The sequence below is a fragment of the Crocuta crocuta genome, unplaced genomic scaffold (genome assembly GCF_008692635.1).
Source record: "Crocuta crocuta isolate KB4526 unplaced genomic scaffold, BGI_CrCroc_1.0 scaffold68, whole genome shotgun sequence".
NCBI classification, from domain to species: Eukaryota; Metazoa; Chordata; class Mammalia; order Carnivora; family Hyaenidae; genus Crocuta; species Crocuta crocuta.
Window position 1 is genome coordinate 1224719 of NW_027532426.1, and position 10156 is coordinate 1234874.

At 48.3% G+C, this 10156-nt stretch overlaps 1 protein-coding gene across 1 annotated transcript; it reads left to right on the forward strand.

Annotated features, from left to right (window-relative positions):
- Nucleotides 1–2285: 2285 nt before the first annotated feature.
- On the forward strand, nt 2286–5936 carry LOC144243975 (keratin, type I cuticular Ha8-like). The gene is made up of 7 exons (XM_077779136.1): nt 2286–2777; nt 2970–3052; nt 3849–4005; nt 4381–4542; nt 4632–4757; nt 5206–5426; nt 5837–5936. Exons 1-7 carry the CDS (start codon nt 2286–2288, stop codon nt 5934–5936), a joined length of 1341 nt encoding a protein of 446 aa, XP_077635262.1.
- Nucleotides 5937–10156: the final 4220 nt, after the last annotated feature.

Here is a 10156-nt window from a genome sequence, read left to right on the forward strand (position 1 = left end):
AGGGGCTAGCGATTCTTCCCTTACAAGGAGTGAAGGAGGCGGTCTGGGGTGTCAGGGATGGGCTCCTCCTCCTCAGTGACATGGCAGAGTGCATCTCAAACACCTGCCTCATGCCTTCCACTTATTGCCAATTCCTTTGAGAAGGAAGAAAATCAGCAGAACCTACTTCTCTACAGAGCCACTGGGGGGTGGGTATCAGTGTCATTATGCAAAACAAACCATGCTGAGCCCAAGCCAGGGCTTTACAGAGGGGTGTCAGAGAGGGCATCAAAACTTCAGCTGTGGAGCCTAAGAAGTAACAAATGGTAGGTGTTCTGAGATGCGAGGAACCACAATTTTAGTCAATGGGACAAATCCTGCCAGGTTGTAGGGTCAAAACATGGAGCCTATTTAGCAAATCAAAGGAAACAGTTTTAATGGTCCAATTCTCTGGATTATAGTGATGCATTGTGATGAGGCAAGAGGGAAATAAAGGGGTGTTTGAAGATGGAACATATGCAGATTGCACCGAGAGGCCTCTGAATGATGGGATGGTTTGGCCTGGTGAGGTCTCCTAATTTATGGCGTTTGTAAGGGGATTATTCATTGGTGACCTCAGGGTAACTGGCAATGACCCCAGAGTGGGTTTTCCTTTTGGGAAGAATTCCAGATCCCTTTATTTCTTTTTGAGACAAATCTAAGAGTCTAGGTTTCACCAATACTCACACCCTCCCATTTGGTTTTTTTTGGGGTTGCTTGTTCTTGAATTTTGCTTAGAGAAGAGATCTATTTATACTTTTCTGGGGTCTTCCTCCATTAGATCTCTCTCAGTCTTTTGGTCCCAACACTCTGGAAGGCCACTTACCCATAGCAGCTGATTGCCTTGGTCCCTTGGCTCTAACAAAAACCTCTGGATTTGAGGTCTATTTTAGACTCTTGATTTTTGAGTATAATTTTTCTATGTTGTCCTCCCTGCTCTATGTCTAAACATCTTCCTTTGCTGGAACACAAGGACCCTCAGATATTTTATTTTTTTTTCATGTCAGCTTCTTGCCCAACAACTCAGCCTTCTGCGTTCCCCTGAGCAACTACACAGGCAGCACACAGGTCGTTCTAACTGGGAGTCATGATGGGTGGAAAGAGAGTGAATGGGCTTTGCAGACATGAGACAAAATCGAGTCCTTGCTAATTTATTTCTCTGTGAATCGGAAGATGGACTTTAGTTTCTTGATCTGCACACAGAGGCTTCCAAGAGCTACATCACAGGTAGTAAGGATTAAGTAGGAAAGAATACCACAGAATAGTGATTATACCTACATCCTCATACATGTTACTTCTTGAACTTTTGTTTAGATATTCCTTGAGGTTTGGGCCCAGTTCCCTTTTCTGGATCAAACAAGGGTTTTTAATTTTATTTATTATTTATTATTTTTATCAGTAGCTTCTCTCTAGATACATCCTTGATCAGGACCATGGATCCTCTGTCTTTCACTAACCCCCATTGATCTATGGTTCTCATTAAAGCTAAAGATATCCTGAGATTTCTGGGGAACTGTTTTTTCCTGAAGAATAGGGACCACTGCATGTTCAAGAATCAGCAAACTGCCTGAACTCAAGGGAATGTTCAGGAAACATGCTCAACAAGTGAATGACTGAAAGCCGATTCTGACTAGTCAACCAAAACTTAGCTAGCACTAATGTTTTGGGATGCATTGATGTTTTAAAGATTCTCAAGAGGAATATGTAGTATAAAGGACAGAAGAAAGAAGAAAGGGACCTCGCAATAATCAATATCTGTAGATTTTCCAGTTTTATAAACTGGTGTTTTCTCTTCAAAGGAAATGCTGGGTGAGTCTAAGCACAGTGACAGATTCACTGTCCCTCATGCCACACAGGTCAGTGACTGAAAGATTCGATCCTTGAGTGTGGCTACATCCACAGAGAGACTGGCCCAGTCCAGAGACAGGTTATCTGGAAGTTGAATTAACTGCTGGTGATTATTGAGTAGAAATATACATCTTTGACCTTTCATCAACAGGCAACCTGATATCAAAGAGCAAGGGGCACTTCAAATTCATCAACATTCCTTTAATGAGGCGAGGAACTCTTAATGGTAAACTCAACAGCTGAGTAACAGGATGACGGTACACAAATAGGTAGAGTATCAAGGCACTGAGGTCAAAGCATTGAGCCAACACCCACCTGGGATGGGGTATAAAAGGCCTAGCAGGGAAGGGGATTGTCACACTCAGTGGCTTGGCCTTCCCAGCTGCTCTGAAGCTCCTGTATTACCTCAGCCCAACACCATGACCTCCTGCTACATCAGCTCACCTCACTGTCTGGGCAGCACCCAGATGCCCGAAGCCACAAATGTCTGCGGCTCCACCACTGACATTGGGGGCCAGCCAGGGGCAGAGGCCAAGGCCGCATCCCTGTGCCTCTCTGCCACCTGGGCACATGCGAACCGGGTGCGTGTGGGGGCAACCCCTCTGGGCCGACCCAGCCTCTGTGTGCCCCACAGCTGCCAAACTGCTTGCCCCTTGCCAGGGACCCGTGACATTCCCGGCAACATTGGAGTGTGTGAGAACTATGGGGAAGGCGCCCCGAATGGCCACGAGAAGGTGACCATGCAGTTCCTGAACGACCGCCTGGCCAACTACCTGGAGAAGGTGCGCCAGCTGGAGCGGGAGAACGCGGAGCTGGAGACCAGGATCCGAGAGTCGAGCAAATGCCATGAGTCCAGCGTGTGTCCAGACTACCAGTCCTACTTCCGGACCATCGAGGAGCTCCAGCAGAAGGTGAGGTCTGAAGTAGCCTGGGGTATGCTGGGTCTGAGGAAGGCAGAAGGGCATGACAGGCAAAAGGCCACTGAAGTCTCAAGTAGCTTTGTGTTCTTGGGTTCTTTTGAGCATGAGTTTAGATGCCACCCGTAGAGCTAGAACCCAGAGTATGATGTTTTGTGTATGAACTGTCTTCCTGGTTTTCCTCAGATCCTGTGCAGCAAGGCCGAGAATACCAGGCTGATTATCCAAACTGACAATGCCAAGCTGGCTGCTGATGACTTTAGAATCAAGTAAGTAGAGCCAGAAGAGAGCTCAGAGTGACCCCTCTCTTCTGTTTTATTTCTAGGTGCCCTTCATGGTACTGGCCCAAAATAGGTGTTAGAAAGCAGTTACTGACTAGAAACTAGAAATGGTCCTTACATAGGATGAAAGAGAACAAAAGCATTGAAACAAAAGAGGACAAATCATCTAGATGGGTCAAGTCCTATGTCGTATTCTCCCCACATCTAGAAGAAAAGAGGGTTTTGTGTTATAGCCAGAAACAAAATCAAATCAATGCAAGAATAAACATTCAGTGCATTGGTCGTTGATAGAGTCACTGACTCTTGGCCAAATTTATGAGTGGGAAGAATTGTCACTGTAGTGTCTTCGTATCAAGAATTGCAATTGAATGAATGAGAAAGACATACAGATCATCTGAAATAATTAATCCAAGGGGTGAACTAGAAAATCATAGGTCCAGAAGGCTTACTTTCAAGCCATTCTTTTTCCTAGCTAAATGACTCCTTTATAGCAGAATGAATACTGCATTGATTTGACCATTTAGGTTGAATCCATGTATTTACTATTAGCCAAGATATATAATCCTGGATAATCTACTATTCTTTCTGAGCTTCTGTTTTCCATTTACTTGCATCCAGTGAGCATAATGATATTTCTCCCAACAATGAGTTCTGTAGCTACACGATCCAACACAGTGGATGTTCATTAACCAAGGAAGTGAGGATCCAAGTTGGTGGGTACAGGGAGTGGATGAGAGGGACTGTCCTTGGCATCCTGCTGACCTTTCATCTCCTGTCCTGGAAGGCATGAGAGTGAGCTGTCCCTACGCCAGGTGGTGGAGGCAGACATGTGTGGGATGCACAAGCTCCTGGATGACCTGAGCCTGGCCAAGGCCGACCTGGAGGCCCAGCAGGAGTCCCTGAAGGAGGAGATGCTCTGTCTCAAGAGCAACCATGAGCAGGTGTGGGCTTGGGGCTGCAGACTCATGGGGGAGGGCACTGGGTAGAGGAGGGAGCACCACCCATCCTGAGGCTCTAGGGTAAGAACTCGGATGCTCACTTGGCATCAGGATGAGGGGCTGATCTGGGTGTGGGAGTCAGGCTGACTCTGTAGGATGTGGCAGAGGCGGAGGTTCCTTGTCTCTAAAGGTTTGCCTTGTCAATTTCGGAAGGCATCCAAATGGACTCTTCCCAGTGGATCCTGGGCAAGATCTTTCACTTCGTGCACAAGTGGGGGATTGCCCCTCATGCTGCTTGTCAGAGGAGGGGTTCAGGTACCATCTGCTCTGTCCAAAGCCCTTTCCTCACTCGGGGTGTTGGTCCTTCTGTTCCTGCAGGAAGTGAGCATTCTGAGGGCCCAGCTGGGGGACAAGCTCCAGATTAAGCTGGACGCAGAGCCCACCGTGGACATGAGCAGGGTGCTGGAGGAGATGCGGTGCCACTACGAGGCCATGATGCAGACTGGCCGCAATGATGTGGAGCAGTGGTTCCAAGATCAGGTGAGGGTGCTGCCTTGGGGCAGGGAGGGCCCCCCAGCTTGCACCCTGGCAGCGGGGTGATGTGATGTCTCTGTGCACTTGTGCTTCAGTCTGAGAGCATCAGCAAGCAGGACATGTCCTGCTCCGAGGAGCTGCGGTGCTGCCAGTCGGAGATCCTGGAGCTGAGGCGCACGGTGAACGCCCTGGAGGTGGAGCTTCAGGCCCAGCACAGCCTGGTACGGTCCTCTGCCCTCACCGTGCTGTTGGTGCCACGGGCCATGGCCTGGCAGCAGTGTGTATTAGAAGTCCCAGTAATCAGTTCCACTAATAGTCAGAACTCAGGTGTTGGGTCCTCTCTCCCTGGTGGAGATGCCTTGCCATCAAGGTTGGTTTGACCCCGATAAATGGTTCCTTTAAGAAGTCAACTTCACTTCTTTTAGAATAAAGGATGGAAGTTCAGGCCCTCATTCCACTTCATGTCCGTGGGTGTCTACTTGGTCAGGTACTAGGAATACAGGGATGAACAGTTCCTCCAGGTAGAAGTTTTGTGAAAAGTCGTGGTGATATGGGCAGCGATTTCTCCAGAGTTCCGGGAATGTCCTATGACATGGTGAGGTTGGCCATGATTTCCACTGCTGAAATTTGGGACACCGAGGTGTCTTACCCAGTTATTTGCCACTACAGAAGGACTGCCTGCAGAACTCGCTGTGTGAGTCGGATGCGCGCTTCGGCACCGAGCTGGCCCAGATGCAGATCCTGATCAGCAACGTGGAGGAGCAGCTGTCTGAGATCCGGGCTGACCTGGAGCGGCAGAACCAGGAGTACCAGGTGCTGCTGGATGTCAAGGCCCGGCTGGAGTGTGAGATCAACACGTACCGGAAACTTCTGGAGAGTGAGGATTGCAAGTATGTGTGATAGAGTCAATTTCTCACTAAGCCACATACCTGACTATAAGGCAATTCCTGACAGGTAACTGGCGTCGTTGTGGAAGGATATCTCAGCATGAAGAGCAAGTCTCCCTGTGCACACTGGCTTAGTGATATATTCACCTCTTCTGGTGTATGTGGATTGCACAGCGGATTGACTGTTACATAAATGATAGCTAGTTCCAAAGCCAAGTCCCTCTGAGGACTCTTGGACATGGAGAGACACAGATGGGACTGTAAGAGGAACTATTCATACAGATTTCATTATGCAGTGTGACTTGGTGGCAGACTTGTCCTTTGCCCTTTTTGGTCTTGCTTCTTCTGTGCATCACTGAGACATGTTTGTACTCCCCGTGTCTAACTCTTCCTCTCTCTCTCTCTCCCTGCAGACTCCCCATCAATCCCTGCTCTACAGCTGCCTCCTGTGTTCTTCATCCAAGCTGTGGCCCTTGCCCTCTTTCAGCCAGTGGCATCTGCGGTGAGAAGTGAGTCCGAAGGCCTGAGTGCTGGTGTAGGAGGTCAAGGCTGGTTGCACTCAGGCTAGGACTGCCTTCACCTGCTCATTAGTCTTCCTTCTAGGAAGACTGAACTCACTGGAGGCATTTTCACTGAATCAGAGTATAACAGAAACTTCTAAGCGGTAGTTCCTTATGTGTCCCCACACTGCACACCCCCATCCAAAGCTGTAATTGTCTTTCACTTAAGCTATTGTTTGTTCCTAGTACCCCTTCTGCAATTTACATTGTAGTCCAATGCTTCAGAGTCTCCTAATATGTAATTCGGTTCCTGTAGGAAAGGATCAATAAACTTCCTTCTTGTACTAAGTGCTACACTTCTGGTGCTTGCAATGTATGTGGTGTGATAAAGAGCTCTGGCCCTCAAGACCTTGGGTGGTCATTGGCCCCAACATGTCTTGTCACTGCCAGGATCTCTCATTGGGCACTGGGGTCTTAGCCTCTGGATGAAGGCTCTTTGCTGACACTGGATTTGTACTTACCCTGCCCATCAATCTCTATGCGCTGGTGAAAGGAAGACATGTTGGTTGCCAAGGTTGAATTCCTTCAGAACAACTCAGAACGAACAAGTCTCTGCCATGCTTTTGGTATCTTTAGCATCTTGGTATTTTGTCCAAGAGCAAAATCGCACAATTTAGAATTCTAATCTAGCCAAAGGGAGGTCATGCTGAGAACTGCCCTGGCCAGGTTGCCAAGTTTTTTTTTTCTCTCATTCAAATTGTCTCCTATGGGGAGGCACGGAATTACCACCTGCTCTCTTAGCTTGAATACTGGGGACAGTTGACTGGGTCCTGGCCATATTTTCCTCCTGAGAGATGTGTCCTCAGGAGCAACCTCTCCTGTTGCCTTTGGAGTGCTGAAGGTGAGGAACACAGTAGGCATGAGTGCTCCAAAGGCATGAGTCTGCCTCTTGGACATGGCTCTGACCCAGGCCCAAGTGGGTCACAGCCAGACACGGTGGAAGAGCACCTAAGAGATTATGCGCCTCCTTTGCTGTGCTAGTCAATTTTGCTTCTGGCATGTGCTGGGCATGCCTAGAAGAATGGCACTCTCAGGTTTCATCTCACCTGTGGAACTTGGTCCCAGTATCAGTGCAAATGCAGATCTTCTACTGAGTAGCATAGTATGGTGGGAAGGTCACTTGCTCTGGAGTTGGGCAGATCTGGGCTCAAATTCTACCCTTTGTGTCACCAGTTAAGTGAAGCTGGCCAGGCCACCATGCTCTCTTGAGACTTATTCTTCAGTTAGAAAAATTCTATTTCCCCTTCACTGTTGCTGAGAGATAATCCATACGATGCTCCAGAGAAGGTGGATATTGGTTTATGAGGCTCCCTGGGAACTGGCAGGGATAATCTTTCCCTCTTAGAAGGAAAGAGGGACTAAGGAGGTGGTAGCAGAACACATTAACAGTATCCGGGGCCATGTATTTCTGAGTTGGTGGCCTGGAAGTTTGACCAACCTCCTTGTCCACTTACAAGGAATAATGAAAAAAAATAAAAAACAATCACTCTGTTATTGGAGCTTAGTTTTTCACTCCAAGTGCCTAACCAACATTAAAAAACAGCATTCTTTGGGGGCTCAGAGGACAAAATTGTCCAAATGTCCAATGGGCTCTTGTAGGCTTTCTTCTAACAAGTAACTCACAAGAATCATATGTTCTAAGGAGTAGCCTTAGCTTTTCATGCAACATGAACATGTTTCATGAAAATCTAGCCTGTCCCCTGCTTGCCAGGCCAGGTCACACCCTGAATGCACTCTAATTGTGGGACCCCCAAGGCTATTGGGTGTGGCAGGAAAGGCTATTCAGATTGGGGGGGGGGTGCCACAGGCTAGGGAGGATGGCAGGTGGCTCTCCAGCCTGGCCCAGGGCACCTGGATGCTGTGGTTTTACCTCCATCTATAATCATGGCCTGAGGGCTCAGGGTGCCCTCTGGTGCCCAAACCTAAGTACTCACAGAGTGACTCTCCCATCTGCACCTTCGCCTTGGCAATCTGGCCTTCCTACATCTCGCTGTCCTCACTCACAGATTGGACTGATAGCCTAGATGCAGTATCAGGCTTTGCTGTGATCACAATAATTTCACCAGGTTGATTGATTCTTTTTCTTCCCCTGAGACTTTGGCTTGGGACCAGTCCCAGTTTTGAGCCACCTCATAAGTCCTGAGTCTACTGGTCTTCTTATTACCACCCCTGCACTACCAGTGTGCTGATTTGTAATATTTTCTTCTAGGCTTCACATAATGACATCCGGCAGGACTCTGCACTCATTGTCTGTTTTGCTTTTTTTTTTTTTTTAATTTTTTAAAAATATTTTTATTTATTTCTAGGAGAGAGAGAGACAGCGTGAGCAGGGGAGGGTCAGAGAGAGAGGGAGATACAGACTCTGAAATAGGCTCCAGGCTCTGAGCTGGCAGTCAGCACAGAGCCCGACGCGGGGCTCGAACCCACGAACCGCGAGATCATGACCTAAGCGAAAGTCGGACGCTTAACCGACTAAGCCGCCCAGGCGCCCCTGCTTTTTTCACTCTAATGCCATTTCTCCCAAATACTAGGAAAGTGGAAGGAGTAAGGGTGGCTGGCTGCCATCCTCAGGGGCAGATGCTGCCATCACTGAGCGAGCTTTGGGGAAGGGCCCACACTTCTGCTTCCATTGTTTACGCCTGGAAGCCAAGAATATTGAGACGGAATTCTGGGCTTTCCTGAACAGGAGTATTTTTTATTTAGGTACCCATTTTCGTGTGTTGGGGTCCATGATGGATACCTAAGGCTACACCTCGCCACACCCACATCATCCTCCCTACAAAGAACAAAATCAAACTCACCCCTTCTGATGGCCACTTATACTCATCTTCACAAGTTCATCTTATTGATTCATTTCTTTGTCTTTCTCCACCTAATTTAGTGCTTCTCAACTTTTTTTCTCATCCATGCCTTCTCATTTGACACGTATTTAATAAAAAATCCCTCACTTCGGGGTGCCTGGATGGCTCAGGTGGTTAAGCTTCAGACTTCTGCTCAGGTCATGACCTCGTGGCTCGTAAGTTTGAGCCCCACACTGGGCTCTCTGCTGTTAGTGCAGAGCCTGCTTTAGGTTCTCTGTCTCCTTCTCTCCCTGCCCCTCCTCCACTTGTATTCTCTCTCTCTCTCTCTCTCTCAAAAATAAACATTTAAAGCAGAAATCCCTCACTTCTCACTTAATGTTGTTTTAGCTTTCAAAAATATAAATACTAAAAAAAAATAAATACTGAGCTCAATCATGGCTAAAAGACAGCTCATTTAGAATACAGTTTGTATTTATTTTTAAATGACACTCCCTCTAGCCAAATTATCTTCCTTGACACCTCCCTTCTGGGGGGGGTGGGGAAGAGGGGGAAGGAGGGGACGCTCCCTTTGAGAATTGCTGCCCTGTTCAGGTATGAGCCTCTGGGCTAACTCAACAACAGCCCTACCTGCTTGCCAGGCGTAAGAAGAAATCTTAGCGGCTCAGGAGAGTTTCTCAACGGGTTCAAGCAATTCAGGCCTTTCTCTCCAACCTCCTGGTGGGCAGTCCCACTTGGGTGTATTTCACATTCTCCGAACTTTAACTCAGACTCTCCCCCTTGAGCCTGCTCTTTGCCTTGACTTCCCAGCTTCCTTTCCCAACACATCATTGTCCCAGGAACCCAGGGACCTCAAGAGCACTTTTGGGGTCCCTCCTTCCTTTGACACTCATATACAGCAAATCATTCAGCCTCATGGAGTCTTTTGGCAGGGTTCTCTTGTAACACCTCTGCCTCCCATCCCTTCCTTTCTGTCGGCACTACTTGGGGTGGGATTTGGATTCCATCACACGCTGCCGAGGGTCTCCTAAGAGCCTCCTCCTCTTCTGTCTGCCCCGCCTTTTCTGTGCCACGTTTATCCTGCACACACCCTCAGCCTTTCTTTCACTCTCTTGCTTACTAGTTCCTGAGTGTGTATTACATGCGAGGCGCTGCAGTACGTATTAGAGAGCACACAGATGGAGACTCAGCGGTCCCATCCCAGGGGTGCCTAATGGGCACTACTTTCCCTAAACTGCTACTTTGGTCATCTCTCTTCTCTGCCCAAAACTTTCCAGAGGACTGTGTTCTGTTCCCTGCTATATTTCCAGCTCTTTGGACGAGGGTGCAGCCCAGGGGAGCCGGGGGGGTGGGGGTGGGGGGCGGAGGTGGGGAG

Excerpts from the sequence above, each read along its gene's own strand:
- LOC144243975 (XM_077779136.1), top strand. The coding sequence starts at position 2,286 with ATGACCTCCTGCTACATCAGCTCACCTCACTGTCTGGGCAGCACCCAG. Across the intron at positions 4,543-4,631 it reads AGCAGTGGTTCCAAGATCAG|TCTGAGAGCATCAGCAAGCA; the intron begins GTGAGGGTGCTG and ends CTTGTGCTTCAG. Across the intron at positions 4,758-5,205 it reads TTCAGGCCCAGCACAGCCTG|AAGGACTGCCTGCAGAACTC; the intron begins GTACGGTCCTCT and ends TTGCCACTACAG.